General features: G+C 61.4%; 1 protein-coding gene and 1 long non-coding RNA gene across 3 annotated transcripts; one reads left to right on the forward strand and one right to left on the reverse strand.

The window, feature by feature from the left end:
- Positions 1–8,280, forward strand: LOC144617288 (uncharacterized). Its single transcript, XR_013557686.1, has 2 exons — positions 1–333; positions 7,411–8,280. It is a non-coding gene; the product is annotated as an uncharacterized LOC144617288 (long non-coding RNA).
- Positions 4,445–27,582, reverse strand: WNT9A (Wnt family member 9A). Of its 2 annotated transcripts, none has more exons than XM_081790173.1 (4): positions 27,375–27,582; positions 10,447–10,703; positions 9,402–9,652; positions 4,445–7,521 (listed from the first exon to the last, which is right to left on the reverse strand). In XM_081790173.1, exons 1-4 carry the CDS (start codon positions 27,467–27,469, stop codon positions 7,039–7,041), a joined length of 1,086 nt encoding a protein of 361 aa, XP_081646299.1. In that variant the 5' UTR covers positions 27,470–27,582; the 3' UTR covers positions 4,445–7,038. The 2 variants fall into 2 exon arrangements, with proteins under 2 accessions (XP_081646299.1, XP_060492496.1); XM_060636513.3 differs by having other exon boundaries at positions 9,390–9,652; positions 27,375–27,581.

The raw sequence follows: 27,582 nt of genomic DNA on the forward strand, positions 1-27,582 counted from the left end.
CACAAACATGGGATGCTGCAGCTCCCCTGCCAGCCCAGGACCCCCCACAGCACAGAGTTGGTGGGCAGATGAGGTCATTGCCACGGGGGCCCTGCAGGCCTGTTGTGGGGGGGGGGGGGTGTGGGGGGGAACTATTTGTTTGGTCTTGTTTCCATGGCAACTTGCTAGACCCCTCCTCCACTCTGTCCAAGGGGCAATGCTGGTCCAGGACATGAAGGTGACCCTGAGCCCACAGCTCCACCTCACACTTGGCCTCTGGGCCTGGCCCAATGCAGAATCCCAGGCTGTCATGAAGCAGCCATGACCATCCGCCTCACCAGCCTCACCTCCAAGGTATGTGTAGGGAAACCAAGGCCCAGGTGCCAGGCAGAGCCAAGATCGTGCAGAACCAGAACACCTGTGCCCAGGCTGAGGTCTCCTTCTGCCTAGGAGCTCAGGCAGCAGAGGTCCCCAGGCACACTGTCCCATCCCTGCTCTGCCCAGTGTCTGTCCTGCCTGGGTGTCACCCCATGACCTGTGTGCTATACAGTGGGCTGATGGGATCCTATCCCAGGAGAGAAACCCCTGGGCAGTGAGTGGGGAGGGTCTCAGAGGACAGGGCTGCTTCCAGATGGAGCACAGCAGCCAGGCAGGGGGAGGGGCAGGGGCAGCCCAGGTGGGGTGGAGGCAGCAGATGGAGGAGGCCGAGCCGCAGGACGTCCAGGGCACTAGCACACCAGCCCATCATGCTGCAGGCCGTCTCAGGAGGGTGGAGTTCACTCAGGCCATGGACTCAGGGATCCCCCCCAGAACAGGGCCCTGCTGGGGCTGTGTGCCCCCTGGGATAGGGCCAGGGTGACCACTGCCTGCTCACCACCTCCAAGCTTCCAGTCCCTCTGTGCGCTGGGCTCTCAGTCCTCCTGGTGCCTTCCTTCTCCCATTCCTCAGTGACTGCTCCCTGAGCACCTGCTTTGTGCAGCCTGGCCCGGCCCCACTGGCAGCAAGCATTGCCTCCCATGGTCCCAGTGGTCCTGGGGCCCCCTCCCCAGGTCCCACAGTGAGGTGACCTGCGGCCCTGCTGTGGCCTGTCCAGGTACTAGCTTGCCTTTCCACCCTTCCTCTCCTCCCCTCTCCCTCCTCCCTCTCCTCCTCCTTCCTCTCTCCCCTTCCTCCTCTTCCTCCTCCTCCCCCTCCTGCTCCTCCCTCCTCCTCTGCCTCCTCCCTCCTTCCCCTCCCTCTGCTTCTTGTCTTCCTCACTCTTCCTTCTCCTCCATCCACTTTTCCACCTCATCCTGTCTCTGAAGTCAGCATGGAAAGCAGGCAGGATCCAGCTGGATACCTTTCCCGTCTGAGACATTACCTAACCGTGCCTTCTTACCTAATCCCGCAGCCATCTCCTGCCTCCCGCGCCTACCCCCGCCCCATAGGGCTGGGCTGCCGCCCGACTTGCCTGTGGCCACCTGTGTGTCCTGAGCTGTCTCCCCACCTGTGAATGGCACCAGGGCCAGTGGGCTGGGAGTGGCTTTGAGCAGCCTCCCAGCCGGAGCCCTGAGTCCTGTGGGGTTCCTCTGCTTTGCCCTCCTCACCCCAGGTGGCCCTGCCAGCAAGCCACAGGGATGCCCTGAACTCTGGAAGTTCCCAGGCTTCCTGCCTGCCCCAGGAGGGCAGGAAGTACCTTGCAGCCCCTGCGGTGTCTCTACCCACCTGGCTGCCACAGTCACACTGGGCAGGCCCTCTATCTCAGGCTCTAGGCAGGACCAGCAGGAGGTCATCAGCTGGAGGAGGCTAGAGATGGGGCGGGAAAGGCCCCAGTGGCCACTCAGCAGGCAAGGCGGGTGGCTGAAAAGGAGGAGAGTGACAGCCCAGCACTTCGTCTTCACGGTGCTCACACATGCCCACACACACACAACCCAGATACACACATACACACGTGTGGACACACACATGTGAACAGACACACAGGCACACATACACACCCATGCACAGACAGATGCATGGACACAGCCCATCCACACACACACACGTACACATGCAGACACAGGCCAGATGCACAGAGCATATCCACCGTACACAGAGCCCAGGACAGAGGGGAGACCCAGGTGTCCAGAGAGGGCTCCTGGCAGGTGGCTGTGCACCCCAGGCGAGAGGAGGGTAAGTCCTGGTGCAAGGCAGTGCACAGTGGCCTGTGAAGCCCATCCTGCCCCACGAGCCCTGTCCTCCCTCCTGCTCCCTGGCCTGGGCCACTTGCAGCCCCTGCCCGCCCAGGCCTGAGCCCCTGCCCGTACCTCAGTATCAGTGTTTGGGCAGGAGGCCCTAGTTTCCACCCTGTGCAGTGAGGAGGAACCGCTCCCATGGGCCCCCCAGGTTCCCTCCACCCTGTACCCTCCCCATCCCTCACCACAGAACCCAGTGGCCAGCTGAGGGGCCCCATCTTCAGCCTGGAGGAAGGTCTGGCACCAGGAGCTGCCCCTTACCTTCTTAGTGGCAGTGTCCATGGGACAGAGAGGAGGTGCCACAACCCTCTGCTCCAGCACCAGGCTTAGGCAGATAATCCCACATTGCTCTGTGCCAACCCCTCTCCTGGGGGGTCTGGGGTCACAGATAAAAACTGAGGCTGCAGGGAGGCAACCTTCCAGGAAAGGGGCCACAGGGTCCTACAAGGCATGTCACAGCTACGGGGTCACACAGGTTGGCCCCAGGGGTCCTGCAAGGCATGTCACAGCTACGGAGTCACACAGGTAGGCTCAAGAGAAGACAGGCCAGCAGAGGGGCAGGGGCCTGGGGACCACTTTGAGGGAGGATGTGCTATGCCTGGAAGTCCCCAGACCCAGCAGGTGGACATGCAGATAGAGGGGCCCATGTGAGAGACCCAGCAGCTGGGGCTCTCAGACACACTGGGTCACTACCCCACAGAGCAGGGAAAGGATGGCAGGGGCAGGGGCATGGAGGGGTGGGCCTGTCCCCCGGCAGCTCAAGGGCTCTCCTCACTGCCCCCCAAAGGTCGTGGGTCTTGGGTGAGGAGGGAAGAGTCACCCCAGAAGGAGAAGGGGTGTGCTCTGCCCTGCCCAGCCCAGCCCCACATGATGGACAGCTCACTCCTTCCCCCATCAGGGTCCCCGGTTTCTCAGGTGCCCCCCACCCACCCAACCCAGTTCACACCCACCTTAACCTCAGGCTATGACCTTATTTGGAGGTGGGGTCTTTGCAGCCTTGATTAGCAATCCCAAGACGAGAGCATCCTGCGTAGTCTGGTGGGTCTCACGTCCCACGTCTCATGACAGGTGTCCGAAAGGGAAAGAAGGGAAAGAGACAGAAGTGGAGATTGGGGTGCAGTGCCCAGAAGCCCAGGACTGCCTGGGGCACCAGCACCTGGGAGAGGCAAGAAGGACCCTCCCCAGAGTCTCTGAGGCCCACAGCTTGATCTTCTGGCTTCTAGATCTGGGAGACCCCCGTGTGGTCGTTTGCTCCAGTGGGAAGTGGGATGGGACCTTGACCAGCCCACTGCTGCAGACTAGGGTCTCCAGGCTCACACGGCCCCCCACCACCACTGAGAGCCAGGCTAGAGGGCATGCTGGGAGCGGAGGCTGAGCTGGAAGGAGCAGGACACAAGCCCGTCAGCAGATCCCTGGGACCTCAGATGGGGCCCCTGAACAGTGTGGCTGGAGCCTCGCCACCATGAACAGGGAGACAGCGCCCTCCCCTCTGGAGCCAGCTGGGCCGTGCTGAGCCTTCCAGGCCTTCCTGCTCCCTAAAGCCTGTACCTCCTTGGGCCCCCCTCAGGTCCTCCTCCCCAAGGCCCCCCTCCATGCCACAGGCCCTCCTCCCCCTGGGGCCGACGCCCATGCCTTCCTCCTCCAGGCCCTCCTCCCCCAGGCCCCCCTGCTCCCCCAAGCCCTCCTCCCTCAAGTTTTCCTCCTCCTCCAGGCCCTCCACCTCCCCCAAGCCCTCCTCCCCCTCAGGCTCACCCCCAGGCCCCCATCCTCTCCCAAACCCTCCTCCCCCAGGCCCTCCTCCCCTCACCCTCCTCCCTCAGGCCCTCCTCCTCCCTCAGGCCCTCCTCCTGCCTCAGGTCCTCCTTCTCCCTCAGGCCCTCCTCCTCCCTCAGACTCTCCTCCTCCCTCAGGCCCTCCTCTTCCCTAAGGCCCTCCTCCCCCTCAGGCCCTTCTCCTCCCTCAGGTCCTCCTCCCCCCTCAGGCCCCCCTCCTCCCCCAGGCCCTCCTCCTCCCTCCTCCTCCTCCCCCCCCAGGCCCTCTTCCTCACTCAGGCCCTCCTCCTCCCTCAGGTCTTTCTCCTCACTCAGGCCCTCCTCCTCCCTCAGATCCTCCTCCCCCCTCAGACCCCCCTCCTCCCTCAGGTCTTCCTCCTCCTTCAGGCCCTCCTCCTCCCTCAGGTCCTCCTGCCTCAGGCCCTCCTCCTCCCTCCGGCCCTCCAGAACCCCTCTGAAGGCAGCAGACTCAGATGGGGCTATAATTTAAAATACATTTATTTAGTGTCCATTTCGTTTCTGTTCTGTTACACAAAGCCGTTAAATAAATACATTCTCCAAGTCACTCGAGTACACACCTACTCGCTATACAGATGAGGTAGAGAAATCGATAGGCTCGCACGAGGGTTCTCGTGTGTGAATGCCCCTCTCCCCCTAGCCTACCCGGACCTCCCAAACCGAGCCAGGAGTCCACATGTGTGTGGCTGGCAGGGAGCAGGTGGCCGGGACCCGCCTGGCCCTCAGCATGGCTGAGCCCTGTGGCCCGCCCCCTGCCCCGTCCCAGAGAGGCTGACCCCTGGGCACAGTTTCTTCTAGAGGCTCTCCTGCACGAAGAGCAGCACGCTGACCAGAGGATCAGTCAGGAGGAGTTTGCTTAGCAAGATATTCTGATATATGTTTATATATAAACAGACCAGCCAGCAGACGTTTTCAGTCTGCCTTGTTTAAAAAAATACTTCCCTTTATATTATGACATAGAGCTAAATGTGGTATCTGGTTAACAAAATATCCTTCCTCCGACTTGCTGCCTTTCCAGACCCAGAAGTGACTGAGCTCCAGTCTTGTCACGGGGGTGTGGCTGCACCCACTCTGGGCCCCTGGCCCCCACCCTCTCAGCATGCAGGCATTCACGGGATGTTCTCTGAACCACAGAATAGACTTCACTATTTACACTATAGAACAGGGACCAAGAGACCCACATCAACATAAATAGGTTTTCTTTTAAAAACACAGTCCCCAGGGTTCCTGGAGCCCACGGAACTCCAAGGAACCCCCTCACTCAGTAGTTCCTGTGTCTGCACCGCCACCCAGCTCTGTACCCACCCAGAGCACAGCCACAGAGCCTGAGCAGGGCAGGCCCAGAGCCAAAGGATCTAGGAGCCAAGGCTGCCATTCACACCAAAGTGGGAAGGACAGCCTCATGCTGAGGGAGGGCACTGAGCGGAGGCCACGCCCCAGCTGACCACTGACCATCAACACAGCCAGAACAGGCACACACACCACAGATACATGTGGCTACACATTCACCCACATGCATGCATGCATGCATGCACATCACACATGCACATGCACATCACATATATAGCATGCATGCGTAGCTACATGCACATGCTCACACACACACACACACACACACAGCACAGATGCATGTGTCATACAAGCCCCCTGTGCTCACATGCACACTTCTGCAGACACATACATATGCTGACACAGTCTCATGCATGCACACACTTCAGACTTGCTCACGCACGTGCTCACGCATAAACCTGCAAGCGTGTTCACGCATGCATGCACATAAATGCACACATACTTCACACACACGTGTGCTCGTGCACACGTATACACACAAAACCAAACACACTTATGCAAGCACACTACACATACGTACAGTCTTGCACATATGCACGCATGTGCACACACACTCAAACCAAGCCAGGTCAGTGTAGCCCATCCATTTTCCTTCCCTGCAAAGACAACAGAGTGGCCAGAGAGAACAGCCCGCCTTTTGCCAAATCCTAGTCCCAGATTCTCTCCATCCACATGCGTCCTCACGTCTGCCTCCTCCCGCAGTAACACAAAGCAAGCTAGGAAATGAACCCTTCAAGGGGCTGGCCCCTCCCCTCTGCTGTGCCCACCCCTGGGGGGAGGGCAGGCCACTGGCTGCCACCCCAGGCCTTAAAACCTACACCAAAGTGGCTGGGGTGCGTGCCAAAGTCTCCCAGAGTGGGGTCCACCCACTTCCCAGGACAGTCTCACTGGGGGCAGCTGGGTATAGGGGCCTGGCTTCCAGAAGCCCTGAGGGCAGTGTCCACACACAACCTGCTTTATTACTTTAAAAACAACAACAGCAACATCCCTCTTGATTTAGTGGTTTCAAACGACAAAGCAGATCAGGCAAAGAGGTTAGGAGGGGGCGTAGAGGGGAGGGACGAAGGGGACCCTCCAGACTGGGCACCACCAAGAGGAGGGGGAGCCACAAGCCTGAGGCAAGGCAGGGATGGAAATAATAATTATTATATATTAGTTAAATAAAAATAATTTAACAGTCACCAACATCACTCCCAAGAGAAGTGCTCCATGTCAGAGGGGACAGCAGTGACCCCCGCGGCTGGGTGGCCGGGCTGTCTCTCTCCTAGTGGTTTGACTCTCTAAGCCAGTGCTGGAGCAGGACAGCCCACAGGCGGCCACACAGAGACCCTGTATGGCCGCGAAGGTGCACCCGGTGCTCCTCAGAGGGAGCCCAGAGCAGGGAAGGGTGCCGCTAGCAGGAACTGGCCTCTCAGGGACGGACACAGCTTGGAAAGCATGGTGCCACGCTCTCAGGTCATGGGGGTGGGGGTGGGGCGCGGACAGAGGGGATGCAGGGGCCAGACCAGGGCCACCTCCCGCCTCTGGGTCTTTGAGAGTACGGACAAAGAGGCAGGGACAGCAAACCCAGCCAATCCCCGGGCTCTCATCACCATGTGCCAAGTGTGCTGGGGGCCCCATCCCAGGGACTCAACCCTTGCAGTGTAGACCCCTCACACTGGGTGCACGGCCTCTTCCCCCTGCAGCAGCCTGGCCGGCCCCGGGGCTCAGCCTTTGCAGGTGTAGACCTCCTCACGCTGGGTGCACTGCCTGCACTCCACGTAGCAGCACCAGCGCACCTGGCATTGGCAGGGCCGTGTCACCACCCGGCTCTGGGTGTTGTGGCCACGCCCACAGCAGATGCTCTCGCAGTTCTTCTCCCGGTGGCACCTTCGGCCGGCGGTGCCCGGGGAGAAGCGGCTGGCCAAGCAGAAACTGGGCGAGTCGTCCAGGTGCACAAGCTCTGGCGTGCGGGGCAGCGGGTCGCTGCCTCCTGTCCCTGCAGCCCGGCCCCGAGGCGGCGAGATGGCACCGGCCTCCCCGGTGGCCTCGTTGGTGGTGCTGCCCACCTTGAGTGCTGTCTCGTACTTGTGTTTCAGGCGCTTGCCCACCTCGTGGAAGGGTGCCAGCTGCCGCCAGCACGTCCGCACAGTACAGGAGCCTGACACGCCGTGGCACTTGCATGTGGTCTCCACCCCGGCCTTGATTACCTGGTAGGGGAGGGGGCTGAGCATGAGGGCCACACTGAGAGGCTGGGCACAGCCCCTGCAGATGACCCCCAGAGGGGCTCAACCACACAGCTCCCCCGGATCCAAGCCCAGCCTGGGGGACCACCACTACCCATCACCCAGGCTTCCTGGCTCTTGCACCTGTCCCTCCACCTCCAAGCCACAGATGTCCCCAGACAGAAGCCCTACATCCAGTACCATGGCCTCCAGAGTGGCCACTGCAGCACCTGTGGCCCCGTGGAGACATTCCCTCCTTGCATCCAGGGCTCCCCTCTGAAGGGACTGAGCAAGCCTCCCCTCTAGCCCTGCTGTCAATGCCCCAACAGGACCCCCCAGTCTGGGCTCAGCAGCCTACTAGCCTACTTCCTGGAGAAGTGAGGAGAAACGAGTTAGCTGGCCCAGTTGGCAGAACTGGCCCCCGGATCTTCCAGGTCAGCCCCAGAGGGGAGGGACGGTACCCCCACTTCCACACACACGCACAGAGCTGCCCTAAGGGGCCTCCTGCCTGACCACCCACACTGGGGTCCCTGGCAGCAGAGAGCGGAGGAGGCCCTCTCTAGTGGGCCCCATCCCAGGATAGGCCTGAACTCCCATGCTGCCCTCAGGGAGGGCTGGCTGGCTTGAGGGGGATTAGGAAATGTGGCTGCCCTCTGGCCCGGCAATAGAAGAGTCACATTTAATGACACTCTGCTGAGAAACCTGGACAAATTTAATTAAAACGCTGCTTACCCAGGCCCGGCAGAGCTAATGGAGCACTTTCCATATTCTGACTTTTCATTAATAGCTTACAAAGGAGAGAATGCAAAAGAAAAGAAATAGCCTCGCCTTGGGGATTTAATCTGCCCGAACCCCTCTGCAGAGGGCAGAAGGAGGGACAAGGGCTCCGAATAAAAAGGGGGAAATTGATTCTTTAATAAGTGCAAGACTCAGAAGTCTGGTTTCTCAATAAAGAGGGGCTCAGATCAGGGCTGGCTCTAATTACCTGGCCCCCTCCCAGGCTGGGGCTCCACATCCTGGGGGCTGCCTGGTGAGCACGCAGAGCCCCTGACCATCCCCAGGCCGGGCAGAGCCTCGGGGGGCCCTTGGTGGTCCGCATTGTGTGAGGACTAAGGGGACGGGGTGCTCTGTCTGCAGTGAAGCTGACAGCACTCATGCCTCCTCCACTGGTGTGGGCCCAGGAGCTAAGGGGCTACAGGGAGGGTGAAGGATGGCCGGGAGCCAGGTACCCCCAGGTCCAGCCAGCCTGCAGCCAGCAGCCCCCAGAAGGGCCTAGCTAAAGACCTTACAAGTCTGTCCCCCGCCCCCTCCACAACAACCAGTATCTCCGTAAGAAAACGACACTCAAAGGTAAGGAGACTCCAGGGCCCCGGCTGGCACCACATGCCGGGAACACAGACCCGGAGGCGGCAATACTGCACCTCCTCCTAGCCCCCAGCCCTGTCCCCCACTTTTGCGGGTCCTGAGCACTAGCGGCTGCTCCCATGCCCCGCCCCCATGCTCCACCCCTTGCCCCCACCAAGTCTGTGCCTGGTCCCATGCCCTGCCCATACCTATGCTCCACCCCATACCCCCTCGTCCCGCCCTGTACCCCGCCCATGCCCACACCCTACCCCGAGTCCAGGCCCCTGGCCCCGCCCAGGCCTGTGCCTGGCCCCATGCCCCACCCTCACCCCGCCCCATGTCCATGCCCCCCCTCGCCCCGCCCATGCTTATGTCTGATTCCCATGCCCCGCCCACACCTATGCCACTCCCCACATCCATGCCACACCCTGCACCCCGCCCATGCCCACTCCCCACCCCGAGTCCTCGCCCCTGGCCCCATGCCCTGCCCCGCGCCCCGCCCCGCTTGCCTTCACACCCACGAGGTTGTTGTGGAAGTCCACGCGGGCTCGCAGGTCCTTGCTTGAGCGGCGGCCCAGGAACTCCTTGACAAACTTGCTGCTGTACTTGAGGTTGTCCCCACAGCCGCCCCACTGCCAGGCCTCCCGGTTCTCCAGGTCGGGGGCCTCATCACACGTGCAGCGCTCCATGCGGCCTGCGCTGCACGCCTTGGCCAGCGCATGCGTCAGGCCGGCCGAGGAGATGGCGTAGAGGAAGGCGGTCTCCTTGAAGCCTGTGGGGGCGCAGGGAGGGCGGATGGGTGAGCAGGCAGGAGCAACCCCCACCTCACTCAGGTGCTGCTGGAGCCCCGAATGCTGACAGCATGCGGGGTCTGCAGTCAGGATCCTTGCGGGTGCGCACCGCGGGTGGGGCATCCCTGCCTGGACCGCCATGTGCCCCCGGGGGTACGAGGCGCTCCTATGTGCTCCAGGCACATGATGTGTCGGGGTAGAGAGAATTCCAAGTGCATGGAGATTTAGGCTCTGCCCAGGGATCAGAGACTGCGTCTCCGACCCACCAGATTCTCTCCGGGACTTGGCGAGCCCTGCCCTGCCCCTCAGGTCCTCAGTTTTTAAACAAGGCTGTTGAAGTCTCAGATCAGAGCGCAAGGAGAGAGGAGAAGGCAGGCTCCCTGTTCGGAGCACCAGCTGGACCTCTGCCCCTCATGCCCAGCCGCTGGGCCTTGGTCACCACCATGTGGCAACAGCCATCAGAGCTGCCTTGCACCCTGTCAAAGCTGCCCAAATGCGCCCCGTGCTGCCAGCTACTGTTCCCCAGGAGGGGCGGGGCAGGAGGGAGGGGCCTGGCTGTTAGGGCAGTGTGGGGAGGAAGGTGGAGCTACAGGCGGGTGCAGTAGTGGGGGACAAGGGACCAGTCAGCATGTAGGGGTGGATGGAGCGGAGGACGAGCCACACAGAGCAACCCCCCATCTCCGCACCCTACCCCCAGGTGCCCTGGGACGCAGCGAAGGGACGATGTCCTAGGGGTGCAGACCTGCTCAGAAGGTCCTACCTCTAGTGCACTCACCTCGCTTGAGCAAGCTGGCCCGGTAGCGGCCCTCCAAGGTACAGTTCCAGCGCTCGAACCGGAACTGGTACTGGCATTCAAGTGCGCTCATGCTCACCGCCTCCACCAGTGTCTCGGCCACCCCGGGGTCTCTGCGGCACATGCGCCTTTGCTTGCGTTCCAGCTTCAGCCGGTCGCAGGCCTTGTAGTGTGCCTGGGCGGCAGCCTCCGGCTCCAGGGTCAGCGGGAGAATGGTCAGGGGCTCACTGCCCGTTAGCCTGGGTACAGAGATGCCAGGGTGAGGGCCACGCCCGAGGTGAGAGACAGACAGACACACACACACACACACACGCACACGCACCTTCAGGCCAGCCCAGCACAGGGGTGGGCCAAGGGCACAGATGGACAGGGCAGGGAGGGGTACAGGAACCCAGGCCACAAGGGGACCACATCCAACACTCTGCCCCACCCACTCCTGTGTCTGCTTACCCAGCTGGAGCATGTACTGCTGCTCCAGTACCCCCACCCACTGCCGCCCAAAGCTGCAGTGACTCAACCCCACAATGGCCCTGTGGCCTCTGGGAGAGGGTCCTGGCTCATTCCCTGCTCTCCTGCAGCATGTACAGATGGCCCTGCAGGTCCCAGTAGGGTCTCCAGGAACTCCTGGGCCACTGAGGAGCTCCCGGTCGAACCCAGGGGAGGCCCAGAGCCGGCTCCTGGTTCCCCTGCAGCTCTGACCCTCTGATCTGAGCCAAGGCCCTGACCTTCAGAGTCAGTCACCTGTTCTCAGGTCCCCCCAACCCCCATTTCAGCTGTTCCACCCAGGGTCCGACTGGTCCTGACCTCCTGCCTGTTCTGTGCTCAGACACATCTCAATGTCCCCACACAGGTGATGCCACATCCGGGCTCTAGGCACACCCAGACCCTCAGCCCTCAGGAAGGAGAGGTGCCCAACTAGACACGGGTGGGGCTCCGGTCCTCTGACATGAGCATCACAAGAAACAAGCCTCTGCACCCCAGTGACCCACAGGAGCCAGGGGCTCCAGTATTCTCAGACACTTACACCCCACATCATGTCCCATCCCTCTTACTGCTGCCCTTCAAAAGCCCCCTCAAGGGCATGGTGGCCACTGGGCTGGCTCCTGGCAGCTTTCTGCAGGGTAAGGTGCTCAGGCAGGTGCTCCTAGAAGCTGGATGGACCCAGCAATGACACAGCAGGTCAGGCTCCTCTGGGGACAACCTAGGGTAATGACTTCCAAGGCCCCTCCCTTCCCCTGCCCTGCACACACCGCAGCATGGCCTCTCCTTGGCCCTGCCTGGGCTTGGGGGGCCAGAGTGTGCTGGGGGGATAGGCATGTACCCTGCCAAGGGCAGAGCCTGTACAGGGCAGAGTTGATCCTTGCCCTAAGGACCCCAGACCCACGTTCCTGACGGAGCAGCACCAGCCTTGCCCTTCCTGGTCAGCTCCCCAAGGGCAGGAGGCCAAGATGCTGAGACTTGGGAACCAGGCCCAAAGGAGGCCCAGGCAGGAGCCCAGCAAGCCTGCAGGGATGCCAAAGCAGAGGGCATGGGGCATGGAGGGGAGTAGGCAGGCAGGTGGGAGAAACGAATCCCTGCAAAAGACCCTGGAGGGTAAAGCCATGAAGGACACAGAGCGGGAAGAACCATCCTCTTCACACTCAGGTGCAGTGGGCGCAAGGGGCTGGCCAGCACCCTGGGAGGACACCCCAGGGTGTTCTGGGCTAGCATGGCACCAATGGGCTGCTGGGGCTGAGCCCTGAGCTGCAGGAGAGCCAGGCTACAAGTGTCCCAGAAGCCCAGGGTGTCAGTGAGCAGAGCCCAAGGCGTGTTCCCACCAGATTGAGTCCATACACATGTTGCACAGCACATGCCTGGGGACACTGAGCCAGGAGGACCAACTGGTGTGCTGTGACCAGTGAGAGTATGGGCTGGAGGAACCACAAAGGTCCGCAAGGCACAGACAGGCTCCATGCGGGCAGCAAGGCCTCTGGGGAGAAGGCACCTGTGAGCTTCAGCGACCTGCACCCCCAGTTCCCATCCCGGGGTCAGGGCATCCTGCCTCAGAGCATGGGGACATGGCAGGGGTCACTTCGTGCACTTCTAGGTCTCATGCCTGAGCTCAAGCGGCCCTGAGCACAAGGACAGCTGAGCTGGGCCAGGGCAGGCAGAGGCCTGGGGACCCCACACTGCAGAGTGGAAGAGCCACACTCCCCACACAAAGGCAGCTCACACGACGGAGACGTGTCCCCAGACAGGAATGTCAACAGCTGTGCCCACAACGGCGTGCCGCCACACACCGGAAGGGCTGCAGCCTACAACCTGCACAGCCCCCAGACTGGATTCTCCGAGATTAACCCAGCTCTAGGCTGGTGCCAAAATATGCCTGTGTCCAACAGGACCAACCACAGCAAGGCTGGCCCAGGGGTACCTGGGGCTGTGCTGGTGACAGCAGCTGTGGGTGTGGGGAGGGGGAGGGATGGCAGGCGAGCCCACCTCCCAGCCTGCCTTGGGGCATCAGGGCCAGCCTGCATCCTCACCGCACGTGGGGGCTGAGGATGGGGTCCCCACACACACCCAGGGCAAGCCTGTGTCCTCACTGCATGTGTGGGGCTGAGGGCAGGGGTCCCCACACACACCTGGGGCAAGCCTACATGCATCCTCAATGCATGTGGGGACTGAGTGTGGGGGTCCCCACAAACACCTGGGGCCCGCCTAAGTCCTCACTGCATGTGGGGGCTGAGGACAGGGTCCCCACACACACCCGGGGCCAGCCTGCGTCTTCACTGCACACGGGGCTGAGGGCGGGGGTACACACACACACCCAGGGCCAGTCTGTGTCCTCACTGCACGTGGGAGCTGAGGGCAGGGGTCCCCACATACACATCCAGGGCCAGGCTGCATCCTCACTGCACATGGGGGGGTTGAGGGAGGGGGTCCCCACACGTGCCCAGGGCCAGTCTGTGTCCTCACTGAGGCTGGCCTCTGCCTCAGGCCTCCTTAACTATTGGGGTGCACTCTGCTTGAGACCAGCCTGGGGCTGCAGTGGCAGGGGACAGACCCTCACAGAGGTGCCAGCAGGCAGACAGTACATGGGGTGCAGAGAACGGGGTGGGCATCAGTGAGCATGGACACCCAGGACAGAAACCCAAACACGGAGAGGAACCCTCAGAAGTGCCAGACAAAAGGCAAGAGGGTCATAAAACACTCCTGGAACACGGAAGGCTCTTTTCCATGTGACCCAGAATCCAGAGGCCCAGAAAAACGGTTAAGTGTGAGAGGGTCTACCGTGCACAGCAGCAGAGTCCCGCATCAGGGGAGATCCTGCGAGCTGGATCCCAGACCAAGAGCCAACTGCCTTTCTGTATGGAGGTGTGGGTGTGGACAGACCCCTTTCCTGCAGATCAGCAACCAAAGGAACCAGCTGCACATGGCCATGGGATGTGGCCACACAGTTCCAGGGTGGAGCGCATCTGTGAGAACTTGTACGTGGCTCCGCCCCACTCAGAAACACAGAGTAAAACCGCCCTGGTGTTATTTTCCAGTCATCAAAGGAGCACAGGTTGAGGGCTGTTGTGGACACGGGGAAGAGGTCTTCCCCCCGTGGCTGGATTTCTGAACTCATATGTCTATGAAATTCACCCCATTCTCTTTCCAAAGGCGTCTCGCTCACACGCTGCCCCGACACCCACTGTTGCATGAAAAGACCAGGGCCGGCTGAACAATGGGCCGCCCATGCCATGGAGTCTGCAGGCATCAGCAAGCCACAGCCCACAGCCCGTGCCCCCAGAGGGCCTGCACCCATGGGGAGCCCAGAGCAGAGGAGCCCGGGGACATATGCAGCTCACTCCTCTCTCCGCAGCCCAAGAGCTTGGCACACATGCAAGGGACAACGTGTGGGCTATTCAAGACCACACAACTCCACACACAACCGTCAGCCCTATGTGCTGGCCTCTTCCCACACACCCGTCTCTGGAGTCTGTACCTTCCAGGCCACAGAGCACTCCAGGCCCCGGCCCCACTGCCCACCCCACAACAGTGTACCTGCCTCCAGGCTCAATGCAGCTGCCCCCTGCCAGTAGGCATCCAGCCTGGCAGAGGCGGCCATGGAGGGGGTGAGGCTGGGCAGGCTGTCTGCAGGCAAGCGGCCTCCTGGGCAGGCAAGGAGCACCCCATCCCCGTCCCATCGGGCAAGCTCCTCCCAGTGCTGGGCTATCTCCCACCAGGAAATAAATCCTAAGGAGGTCTAAATGTCAGCACGGCACTTGGTGACATTCAGGCATTTTCAAAGACATGATAACGCACGGAAATGTTTCGCAGCCTCACACTGGGATCCCCCAAGTCCCTCCTGCCGAGTCAGAGGGGACCACGCTCTGATCCCCACGGTGACCTCGTCAGGCACTTTTTAGTGTCCTCCCAGACACTAACCCTCTTTACTGCACAACTTTCTTCTGTGTGTGCCATTTCTCCTATCTCATTTTGCAGGCCTGCCCCTCCTGTAATGTCCTGAACACCGTCTCCTAAACGCAGGCACACCAGTGCTCTGTCCAAGCCAGGCGGGGCCAGCGGCCTTCTGCAGGCTCCTTGTTCTGGGCTCTGCCCTGGCCGGTGGTCATTGGGCTGGTGTTTTACTGGGACTGTGTCGGGAGCTCCTTCCAGCAGGTCCAGCAGGCATGTGCTGGCTCTGTGTTTGCACGGGACACTTGAGAACCCACTCGGCAAGGCTGACACGTGAGATGGGCTTGCTGGGGCACCCACAGCCTCTCCCTGCTGCTGCAGTCTGGGGACCTACAGGTACTCCCACCGAGGTCAGCCCTGTGCTGGCCAGTCCTGGATTCCAGCAGGGGCACAACTGATCTGACGTCCAACTGGCCTTCAGCACACAAGCCACGTGCGCTGATTCATCTCTGATGGTTTTCACCTCTGTGTATGGTCGTGCGGTCTGCAGAGAGACGAGGCTGCTGGCTTTCTTTTTCTATCCTCAGCCATCCTTCCTGCCTTCCGGCCACGGTGCAGAATCTGCCAACTGCCATGCAGGGCCCAGAGCCCCCCCACCCCAGCTCCGTGGCCACCCACCAGCATAGAGTCATTCAGGGCACCTGTGTGCAGGTGTGGCCCCAAGGTGAGAGAGACCCACGGGCACCAGTGCCAGGAAGCGGGGACCCTCCCCACCGCTCACCCCATCTACATGCCCAAATTCACATCTCTGCCACCTCAGTGCCAGGAAGTGGGGACCCTCCCCCCACTCACCCTGTCCACACACCCAAACTTGCATCTCTACCACCCAGACCTGGCTCTCCGGAGACGCGGACACCCTACAGGTGGTTAGAGCATCAGAGGCCAAAGCCGGGGAACCTACCTGTCTGCAGAGCCAGCACTCTATTGCGGCAGCACAGAAACGCTCCCTTCCCACCCAAGGGTCTGTGAGGACAGCGGGCCTCCCTGTCTGTGTCCTGGTTCTCAGAAGGAAGCCCTGGCCATTTCCGTGACCAGCATGGCAAGTTCGTCGGGTATCCCCTGGGCACCCAGCTCAGGTTAAAGAAGACCCCTCGACCGTTCATTTGCTACAAGCTGCTCAAAACTCATAAACGGATGTCAAGTGTCCTCAAATGTGGTCCCTACATCTGTTGGCATGTGATTTTTCTGCTAAAACAGGAATGCCACTAACTGGATTTTCCAATGTGCAGCACGCCTCGGATGAAAGGGGTTTTGTCCTTCCTCTGTGTTGTGAGCTGTACCTTGAGGATGTCGGGTCTAGGCCGTTTGCATCTGTGTTTGTAATTTTCTCTTCCATGCTCTTCCCACTGGGTCTCAGTGCCTTAGCAAAGCGCTCACTGTCTCAGTTTCCCAGAAGATGAGTCAGATCAAAATCACATCTTCTTAACTGTTTGGTAGGACTGGCCTTTTCTGGATGAAAATATCTCCCTGCTGATCCAATTACTTTTCTTTTTTTTTCCTCTCCTCTTTTCCAGTTTTATTGAGATACAATTCGCATACCACAAAATTCACCCATTTAAGTCCACAATTCAGTGTTTTGCTGCATTTTCACAGATGCGTGCAAACACGGCCAGTCAATTTCAGGGCATTTCGTTGGCTCAGAGACAAACCTATTCTTTTGCACCTGGCCACCACTAATGTACTTTGTGTCTATGGATCAGCCTGTCCTGGATGTTTCAGACAAATACGGTAGGTGGCCTTTGGTGACAGGGCTCCTGTGCTGACAGCATGTCCATGTTGCTGTGTGTCACCATATGGACAGACCGCATTGTGCTCACCTGTCCTTGGGCGGTGGACTTGAGTCATCCACCCTTTCGCCATCATGCACAAGCCACCGCTGCCCCTCCCGTGCACATCTGTGCGTGGACGCTGGTGTCCACCAAGGAGCAGAAGTGCTAGTCACCATTGTTGAGGGAACTGTCAGATCGTGACCGCTAACCCGCTTCCCTACTCACAACAGACTCAGTATTTCTCTGTCTCGAGTTTCTGTTACTCCTCTGGTTTTCTGCATTGCCTCAGAATTTGCAGCCTGGTTGGCAGGAAAGCGTTCAGCATCCCCTACTCTTGTCTGCAGAATCTGTAGCGATTTCCCAGCAGCAGGATGCAACCGCACTGAGCCCTCCCACCACACCAGACTCCTCAGCAATTCCCAGAGAGGGACCCTTCATCTCTAATGCACAGTTGGTACTTTGTTGGTTTTCGCACGGCTTCTGTTTTCTTCCTTCTGCCATGTTTGGCTTTAGCTTACTGTTCTTTTCCTCAAATCTGTGACCAACCGCTGCTGACTGCATCCAGGCTTCTCTCCACTTCTGCACCTCCTGCTTCAGAATCAGGTCACCATGCAGAGCCTGGTTCATAGCCCAAAGACCGTGTACAGCCCTAATCACAGCCCCAGATAGCCCAGGTCACCATGCAGAGCCTGGGTCATAGACCAGGTCACTGTGCAGAGCCTGGGTCACAGCCTGGAGACTATGCAGAGGCTGGGTCACAGCCAGGTCACTGTGCAGAGCCTGGATCACAGCCCAAAACACCATGCAGACCCTGGGTCACAGCCTGGAGACTATGCAGAGCCTGGGTCACAGCCCAGATCACTGTGCAGAGCCTGGAACACAGCCCAGATCACCATGCACACCCTGGTCACATCCTGGAAACTATGCAGAGCCTGGATCACAGTCAGGTCACTGTGCAGAACCTGGATCACAGCCCAGATCACTATGCAGACCCTGGGTCACAGCCTGAGACTATGCAGAGCCTGGGTCACAGCCCAGGTCACGGTGCATCAGCCTGGATCACAGCCTGGAGACTATGTGGAGCCTGGGTCACAGCCAAGGTCACTAGGCAGATCCTGAGCCACAGCCTAGAGACTATGCAGAGCCTGGATCACAGCCCTGGTCACTGTGCAGACCCTGGGTCACAGCCTGGAGACTATGCAGAGCCTGGATCATAACCCAGGTCACCATGCAGAGCCTGGGTCACAGTGAAACTCCCTCAAGGTCCACTGAGGTGGTGTGTTCTCTCCCTGACCTCCTACGTTGTCTATGCTTACATCCTGTCCTGTCACAGAGCCAGTGATCAGACCAAGGCCCTGGCTAGGACCCCGGTCTCCTCAGCCATATGGCTGGTATTTCCTCCACAGGTCCGCCCCGTTTCACTTTGTCTCCTCTCCTACCTCCTTTCCAGTTACTCCTTGATAACCCATCTCCCCCTGGTGATTTGAACCTTCATGTTGCATTGCCGCTATTTCACAGCCACCCTCACAACTGCACACGTCTGTGGCTTAGCCACGTCCAGTGGTGGGCAATACCAGGCCTGAGGACACAAGCTTGTGAACCCCACTCCCAAATTACAGGCCGTCGTGTATTTTAGTTCCACTGTGAGGACCCAACAGGATGCTGGACACTCCTCGGCTTCTGGACAGTGGCCTTCTGAGCATCTTGCAGCTTGTCTGTAAAGGTCTGTATTTCACTTCCCTGGGCAAGTCCCCAGCCTGCCATGCACTGTGTGCATTTCTGCTCTGAGGTTCACCACCAGGCTGACCAGCCTCCCACAGTATCTGCATCTGCTGGCCCAGGCTGCTTTTATGGTTCCTTGTCTTGGGTGTTTTATGCTTCTAGTTCATGTTCTGGAAGTATTTTTGTTTTCTCTGTTTAGGATGACTCGGCGCCTCCTGAATCCTGCACGTGACCCTGACAAATTCTGAGACTTTTGGAAAATGCTCTGCCATTCTCTGCAAACAGGACCCCTGGCCACCCAGTCCCTGAATCTGGCCTCTGGCCTCTGGTTCTCCGCATTTCTGCCAACACAGGCCACACTCCACATGAGTCTCCTGCCCCATCATCTGCCTTACTGGCTCTCTTCAGCTATTTCAAATCCGCTTTCAACGACGTACACCTTCCCCCCAGTCCCATTTGGTTTCTCCAAACCTGCTGGGTCAGTTTTTGCGGTTTCTTACTCCTTGTGGATACTCCAAGGTTATCTCCTCCCTGGAAGCATGCTGAGAGCTCCCATTCGGCCTGTGACACTCCACTCTGGGTCCGCTGACAGAGCTGGGGAGGCCCACAGAGAAAGGCACCTCCACACATGCCTGCCCCGCTACCCCTGGCCTGTGCTGCTCACCATACGTGACAGACAGAGGGCACATGTCCCCAAGTTCACATCCGCTGGGACCTTGACATGTGCTTTTTTTGGAATAAGCGCCTTAGTAGATGTAATGAAGGTTAGGGTCTCGAGACAAGGCCTCCCTACACTGGGTTTTGTGCTGTTTAGGGCCCCTCCTCCTGATCAGCCTGCAGTGACACCAAGGAGACCCCACCCTAGTCCCAGCAGGCCTGGAAAGAACCCAGGACAGACACAGCCAAGTCTAGGAGCCTGTCCCCTTCCGAGGAGGGGCCTGAGACTGGCATGCTGGCGGCCTGGGGATGGGGCCACCCCTCTGAGCACCTAGTTGGTCACACACTCCCAAACCTGCCCCCTCGGACAGCCAGGGGGCAGGGCGGCACTGCCAGCAAGGAATGGGGGATGTCCCTGTCCTCAGCAGGAGCCGGCAGCTGGCCGGTCCCCAGAGTGCTTGCTTCCTCCAGCTCTGAGGCCAGGCGGATTCCAATGGCCCTTCCTCCTGCCAGCAGGCCCGGCCACCCCAAGGGCCACCCTGCCCACAAACCCAGCTCCCAGGGCTGGGCGGAGGGAGAAGAGGCCGGAGTTCCAGAAGCCACAGCGCGCTGCCAAGGAACCTCAGCCCCACCAGACAGCGTTTAATTTCTGTGCGAATCGAATTCAAAACAAATTCCAATGCGGAGAAACTGGTTCTGAGATTAACCCTCCATCCTCCTGGGGCCTGCAGCCTGACTCAGCCTTGCTCGGGGGATGTGGGGGTGCGTTGGGGTGGGTGCAGACACCAACAGAGCCGGGGGCTCCCTGCAGCCTGACTCAGCCCTGCGCAGGGGACATGGGGATATGGTGGGGTGGGTGCAGACACCACCAGAGCCAGGGGGCTCCCTGCAGCTTGATTCGCCCATCTGATGCCCAGGCCCACCAAGAAGGAGGCAGGGGCCACAGGCCATGGTAACCAGAGCAGGAGCGTGGCGAGCACCCTTGTGTTTATGACAGCTGTCACTTCTATAAGAGCTGCCGACACTCTACTTCCCCACATTCCAGGGCACCCCCTCTCCACTCCCTTGTCAACAGGCTGTGTCCACACAGGGGTGGTGAGAATGCATAGTGGATGCTCCCAGGCCAGGGGGACACAGGACTCAGCAAACTCCACTGCACAAGGCCTGGGGTCCCCGAGCCCAACAGAAATGTCCCTGTCCACCCTTAGCAACCGCCAGGACAAACAGAGCCCCTGGGACCCCAGGCCCTGAAGGCCACCAGTCAGCTGGCCTCTTTGGCCACCGGCCAGCAGGGCAGGCTATGGGCACCCAGGAGAGCGACTGAGGCCGTCCAGGACCCGAGTCACAGGCAGGCGAGGGGAGACGAGGGAGCAGCCAGGCTGTGCCATGGCCCTGGGCCTCCCAGATAGCTAGAGTCCGAAGGAGCTCACAAGCAGGGCCAGGCAGGACGTGGGGCAGGCCCCTGGCGCCCACCTTCCTGTCCGGAGCTGGCCTCCTACATGCCCAGCACAGCCGGGGACACGGGGAGGGCCCCGGGGCGGCTGCGGCGGCTCTGTCTGTCCACGAGGGAGCCGGCTCTGACGTGCTCTGGTCTGGGAGCCCCTGGCAGCCTCTCTCCCGGGCCAGACCACTTCCCTGGCCGCATCTACCTCAGGTATCGCTAAGAAAAACAAACGCAGCTTGAGGCTTGCCGTTTTCCATTCCCTCGTCCGGCCGCCAGTCTCGAGGTGCACGGCCTGCCAGCTGGGCGGCTGGGTTTCCTCCTGCGGCCAGAGGCGCCAGGCCAGCCAGGAACCGCGCTGGGAGGGGCAGGGGAGGACGGCAGGCCGGGCCCGCGGGTCACGGAGCCGGGCGGCCAGCACGCCACCCAGGTCGGCGCTGCCCTCCTGTGGAGGCCCCTGCACGGCCACCTGCCGCCTGCTAGCCCACGGAGGCCCCTTAACGATGAGCCACCCCGCAATCCGCCCCGGCCTCAGGCCCCCAGCTTCCCCACCCATACCAGGGGGTGCTCCCAGCCCTCCAGCCACACCCCTGCCCTGGGAGCTCCAGAGGCACGCCCTGCCCCTCAGCACACAGCCCACTGAACGGCCATCAGACAGGTCTCAGGCTGAGCCCACCGTTCGTGTAGCTGGGGACGTCAGGGCCAGCGGGGGCGGGGAGGGGGACTGGGAAGCCTGATGCAGCAGCCCCTCAGACCCCAGGCCAGGCTTCTGAGTGCAGAGCGAGGGAGCAGAGCCTCGGACACACCTGCCCAGTGCACTTTGGAGCACTCGGGGCTCCCTAGAGGCACTGCAGGTACGGAGGGGCCCGCTAGGCCATGCTGGTTTCCTGACACAGACCCCAAGCAGGGCAGAGGCCCACAGCCCTGCTCACCACCCTCCAGAGGCATACTTGCCAGCAGGGGCCTGGCCTTGCCCACCTCCCAGACAACTGTGCTTCCACTGATACCCCTCTGGGCCTGCCGAGCTGGGACAGGCACTGCCCACCAGGACAATACACAAAGGGGCCAGTGCCCCTCCAGGCCCGGATTAAGAGGGCCGGGTGCTGGCCCTGCTGACTGGTGTCATTTTTCTGCAACCAGGAAAACCAAGCCAGGCCCCTTATCAGCTCATCGCTCGTCCTGCGTCCAGGTCCCATAGCCCCCCGGGAGAAATTGTGTGTGTGCATTCTTTTCCAGGAGAAAAGCTACCCACACACTTTTGCTATTGTCCTGGACATGGTGGGGCCCCCAGGGACGGGCCGCGGGTGGCGCCCTGGGCCAGGGCCACCCTGGAAGCCCCAGCAGGGTCCCACCAGTGCCCTCATCTGCAGAGTTGGGTCCCAGCCACAGTGGAGAGGATGGGGGCGAGATTAGGCCAGCTGTCCCCCCGTCCAGACGGCCGCCGGCTGTGGCAGGACATCTGCTCCCACAGCTGAGGGGGGCCAGGTGGCAGTGGCTTCCTCCTCACCTCAGGCTTCACCACGAGGCCTCAGGAGGCCCCCAGCCCAGAGGCCTGGGCTGGGCTGGCACTTAGCACCTGCTTCTACTGGTCTCTGTGCTGGGGGGCCACAGGCCCCACAGAGGAGACTGGTCAGGATGGCAGGGAGGAGGGACAGAGTCTGGAGAGCAGAGATGCAGGGGCGTATCCCTACCCTTGTCCACCTGCCTCCCCACACCTGCCCCAACCCCTCCACACAGTGCCCTCCAGTCTGTCCAGCCCACCCCACGTGCCCCCTTGCCCACAGGGCCACTTCCAAGGGGCCGCACAGTCTCCCTGCTGGCCACTCGGCTGCCTGGACACTGCAGAGAAGGCCTGGGCCTGCCCTCCTGCTCAGCTCTGACTGCAGAGCTGAGCCCACTCCATGGCCTCCCTTCCAAAGGCTGGAGCTGGGGCCTTGCAGGACTACTGTGGGCACGTCCGTCCTGAGGTGGGTCTGTGGACACCATGGGCCCAGCCTGCTTCTCACTCAGCTCTAGCTCCACACCCCTGGCCCCCAGCCGGGGAAACACAGGGGACACCTCCCTCTCTGCCAGCCCCACCCCGGCCCCCCTGGGCTCTGGGTCACCCTGGCCTCACCATGAGAGGCTGACTTCCCCCACAGGCGAGCCTGAGCCCCCACCCCCAGTACACAGCCCTCTGGGAGCCCTTCCTCTGAGCAGCCAATAGGCACATAGCCACACAGAACCCCCAGCTGGGCTCCAGGCTCATACAGAGGGGCACCGCCACCTCCTGACACTGACCTTGCACGCACAGTCAGCCACTCCCACCATGACAACAGCCCCGAAGGCAGGGCAGGCTCCCATACAAGTCCCCAGAACCCCTGACCAGGCCTGTAGACAAGCCTCTAGTAAACAGAGGACCACCTTCACCACACAGTCATGCTGGGGGGGGGGGGGGGGGAGACCCATTGTGAAGGCCCAGGCACAGCTGAGAGACAGCGTGCCGGCTCACACTCCACTTTCTCCTCCATCTAGGAATAAACCTCTGCATATATAAAAAGCTCTGACAAATCAACAACAAAGACCCACAACCCAGCCAAGAGCTGGGCGAAGAAACTGAGTAGACATTTCTCCAAAGAAAACATATGGATGACTAACATGCCCATGAAGGATGCTCAACGTCGCCCATCATCAGGGAAATGCAAGTCAGAGCACAGTGAAATACCACTCCACACCCACTGGGATGGCTAGAAGAAAAGGCAGAGCTGATCAACAAGAACCAGCGAGGATGTGGAGACACTGGACATTTCTGTATTGCTGGCGGGAGGGTAGCATGGTGATTACCATACGATCTAGCAATTCCACCTCTCAGTATACATACCCGGGGAACTGAAAACCTACATCCACAGAAGAACTTGTACACTGATGCCCACGGCGGCATCACAAGAGCCAAATGGTGGAAGCCAGCCAGGTGTCGGTCAGCAGGGGAGTGCACGTAACAGACTGCTGTGCATCCACACAATCGAACACAACATGGTCACTGAGGGAATGAAGCACGGATGCATGCCACAACGTGGATGAGTCTTGAAAACGCTATGCTCAGTGAAATAAGCCAGACACCAAGGCCACGTGCTGTATGATTCCACTTATGTAAAACATCCAGAGCAGGCAAATCCACAGAGACAGAAAGTGGATTAGCAGTTGCCAAGGGCTGGGGTTGGAGGGGGGGAGGCAGGATATGAGGTTTCTGGGGTGATGGAACGCTCTGGAATTAGATAGTGGTGCTGGCTGCACAGCCTTGTAGATGTACCAGAAACCACTGCACCGCAGGCTCCAACAGGGTGACTCTATGGGATAGGAGTTCCATTTCAATCACGGAAAGGCAGTGGGCCCTAAACGCCCTCAGGCCCCATTCACTGCAGCCCAGAGCACCTTAGCTGCCTTTGACATTGCCTCGAGCACCCCACGCACCAATGCCTGGCCTGGCTGGGGGAGCCTCCTCCATACAGGCCTCCAGGCTGCCTGGACCAGACAGACCTCCCAGCAGGGCCCTGCTCCCCGAAGCCAGCCTGCAAGTGTCACCCACAGAATGCAGATTGCTGGGGCCAACCCCAAGAAAGGGCCTCAGGGCTCATGACAGCCCTTCCTAGCTCTCTGAAGATGACCCACATGGGAAGCCTGAGGCCTCCACTCCCCCAGCAGCCCCCGGATGTAAGTCTACGGGCAGCCACAGGGGCTTCTGCTGGGGCTGGCTTGGCACATGCAGGATCTCTAAGAAAAGGGCAGCGAGGTACCAGGGAGCCCAGGCCCCGCTCTGCTGGACCCAGCCCTTGGCTCCATGCTTGGGGGAGCACCAGGGCTCCTCGCCCTGGGTTTGGGGGCATCCCTTCCTGAACAGATTTTCAGCACACACAGATCACTCCTCAACTCCATGTTCTCACCTATAACACCAGAAGCAGGGGCAGGCAAAGCTTTCAGCCCACCCAGGTCCACAGGGCATGGGGGGGTAAGGGTCTGAGTCTGTTTCCCAAACTCGCCAGGAGACCTCAGGCCAGCCCCATTCTGCTGGGAGCCAGGCCACCCCTCCTTCCAGGAGGGCATCAGGCCAAGCCGTCTAGGCCCCTGGAGAACCAGATGGAAATGCCACCTGCTAATCACACCGCCAAGAAGCAGGGCCAGGCCACTGAGGAAGAGGGAAGAGCCCCTTCCCCGAGGCCAGGCAGCGGCCCGGAGGGTCCTGCCTAGTGGCCAGAGGCTGGGAGGGCAATGGGAACAGGCCGGGTTAGGTTGCAGCCTCGGGGAGGGGGCAGGGAGGGCTCCCACCGCCCACGTGACACCCCACCCCCCCCCCCCCAGCCCCAGGCCAGCCTCTCTCGGTTTCTGGCCTGTAACAGGAGCTGCCCTGCCTGCCTGTGAGCCTCCGTGCCAGGCAGAGTTCTCCGAGAGGGGGAAGGGAGAAAGAGGACCTGAATCCCAGCTCCTTCCTCCTGCTCACTCTGCACACCAGGCTGGGAGGGAAGCCCCCAGCCCCAGCCCCAGGTCTGCCCCGGCCCCAACCCCAGTCCAGCCTCAGCCACAGTCCAGCCTCAGCCCCTGTCCCAGTCCCAGCCCCAGCCCTGACCCAGCCACTGTCCCAGCCTCAGCCCCAGCCTCAGCTCCAGCCTAACCCCAGTCCAGGCCCAGTCCCTGTCCCAGTCCAGCCTCAGACCCAGTCCAGCCCCAGCCTCAGACCCAGCACTGACCCTGCCCCAGCCCCAGCCCCAGCCCTGCCCCAGCTCCAGCTCCAACCCTAGCCGCAGCCCCAGGCCCTGCCTCAGCCTTGCCCTGCCCACCTCAGGCTATCTCCTTCCCCTGGCACTTCAGCCCCTGCCACTTTGCTGGGCCGGGAGAAAGGGCCCCAGACCCAGGCCCAGCCAGTCACTGCTGACCAGAAAGGCTGGGCCTCCATGCACAGACTGGTCCAGAGTGTGTCTTTCCCCCTCCTCTCTTCCCAGGTCTGGCCCCACCTTGGGAATCAACCCCTGAGGTGCTTGCTGGGCAAAGACCCATAAAGTCTACTCTCTCTGCCCATCCTGCTGGCACCCAGCAGACCCCACCCCAGGACCTCTGTCCATCAAACAGAACCCAGCTCTCCTGCCTGGTACGGTGGTGGCAGGGCCCCCAGCAGAGCCAGCTGTCCCCTGGCCATACATCTGCCTGGTACACTCTGCACAGGACAGCCTTTGGGGCCAACGTGCTGGACAAGAGGGCTGGTCAGGGGAGTTCACAGGGGCACCAGGCCTTCTCCATGTCCCACCCGCAGGCCCGTGAACTAAACAGCAGAGCTCAACAACTTCCCCAGAGGTAAAAAGTCTGGAGGCTGCCCGTGGTAAGGGTGGAGGGCTTCCAGCCAGGACCCGAGACCCCCACCTCCCCTCTGTGGCTCTGACCTCCCCAGGAGGAGCAGGGCTGCCAGCAGGGAGCCGCTGGGAGCAGACAAGCCCAGGGTGTGTCTGAAGCCTGGTGCGCAGACCAGAGGCTGGGCCGGGAGAGTGGGGAGGCACAGCTGGCTAACAGGCCGCCGTGACTCACCGTGGACCTGCGGCCAGACGGCCATCCTCTGACCCTCCCTCTGCCCGCGAGGGCGAGGCAAAGGCTGCACAGATGGCGTGCAGGGGCGTGCCAGCCTCTGCACAGCGGAGGCCCCAGCCAGGAGAGGGCTGCCGGGTAGGGTCTCCAGGGGAAGTAGACACGGAGCTGACCCTGGAAGACGACCCAGGAGAAAGGAACAGAAGGAGAAGGGGGGGAAAGAAAAACACAAAGGGAAAGTTTCCCATGAAAATATTTTATTTTCTTTGAGAACAGGATACACCTGCAGGGCTCCTAGCCCAGTGGCCTCTCCCCGCCCTGACGGTGCCACATTTCTGGACCAACGGGGCCCTCTGCCGGCCAGCCGCCGCGCGACGGCGTCCGGGCCCTGGGCGAGGGAACAGGTGACGGGCGGAGGGCGGCGACCAGAAGCAGCCACGGGGCGCCCAGGGCAGGGGCCAGAGCTAGAGGGTGGGCCGCGCGGCTCCAGGGGCGGTGCCTGGGCAGCAGGAGAGGAGTCCAGAGACCCCGCGGGGGTGCTGGCGCCGTGCCACCCCCGGACCTCCGGGTGCCCATCTGCGTGGCGCAGCGAGGGAGGGTCCCCAAAGGTCTCTGGGCTGGACATCCCAGATCTGGGGGACAGGGGCGAGGAAGTACAGGGCAGGAGCGAACGGCCGGGAGCGACGCGCAGGAAACAGGCACACTGCTACTACGGAGACGCGCTCCCGGAGGCGACCCCTGAGACGGCGGGGGTGGGGGGGGGGGGGCGGCGTTCACGGCCCCGGCCGGGCCCTGTGCACCGGTCGGGTCCCACAGACGCGCTCCCGCGGGGCCGGGGCCTGAGCGGCCGTAAGAAGCAAAGCGCAAGAAAAATAAATGCCTCCAGCTTAGAGTTATTTTTTTTTTCCTCCTTTGGGGCTCGGTGCAAGGAACATCTGGATTTTGTACGTATTTTTTTTGTTGTTGTTAAATTAACTTCTCGAGGAGAGAAAGGAGGGGGGAAGCTGCAAGGCGGGTGGGTGGGTAGGGGCCGGGGGAGGCTCCAGCCGTTCCGCCAGAACTCGGCGGCCTAACAGGGAGCCAGGACCAGCTTGGGTCCCCGAACTCTGGGGAGCCCCGCACACGCGCGCGTCGCGGCCACGACGGCTCCGGGGTCACGGGGGACCGCGGCCCCGCCGCCAGCCCGTCGTCGGGTGCGCCGGCCCCTCTCCCCACGCCGCGCCGCCAGGACGCAAACAAACAGCGCCCGGCAACCCGCCGGCCCCCCGCCAGCCGGCTGGGGCCCGCGCACCTGGGCCGCCCGCCCCGCGCCCGGTCCCCGCGCCGCCCGCACCTACCCGAAGTAGGCGGCCGAGGGGCGCAGCGCGGCGAGCAGCAGCGTCAGCGCGAAGGCCGCGGCCAGCCAGCGCGCCAGCAGGGGCCCATCCAGCATCTTGCCGCGCCTCGGCGGCTGACCATCGCGCTCCCGGCCCCGCGCAGGGCGCCCCGCGGCCGCCGCCCTCTTATAGCGCCCGGAGCGCCGGGCCGGGGGCGGGGCGCCGGCCA

Source organism: Panthera onca, chromosome A1 (genome assembly GCF_046562875.1).
Source record: "Panthera onca isolate mPanOnc1 chromosome A1, mPanOnc1 haplotype 2, whole genome shotgun sequence".
In the NCBI taxonomy this organism is placed as follows: Eukaryota; Metazoa; Chordata; class Mammalia; order Carnivora; family Felidae; genus Panthera; species Panthera onca.

Bases quoted from the DNA above. Each gene is read 5' to 3' on its own strand.
- WNT9A (XM_060636513.3), bottom strand. From the start codon at position 27,469: ATGCTGGATGGGCCCCTGCTGGCGCGCTGGCTGGCCGCGGCCTTCGCG. The intron at 9,653-10,446 runs GTGAGTGCACTA...GCGCCCCCACAG, and splicing joins GGCCAGCTTGCTCAAGCGAG to GCTTCAAGGAGACCGCCTTC. The intron at 7,522-9,389 runs GCAAGCGGGGCG...CTCCCCTACCAG, and splicing joins ACAACCTCGTGGGTGTGAAG to GTAATCAAGGCCGGGGTGGA.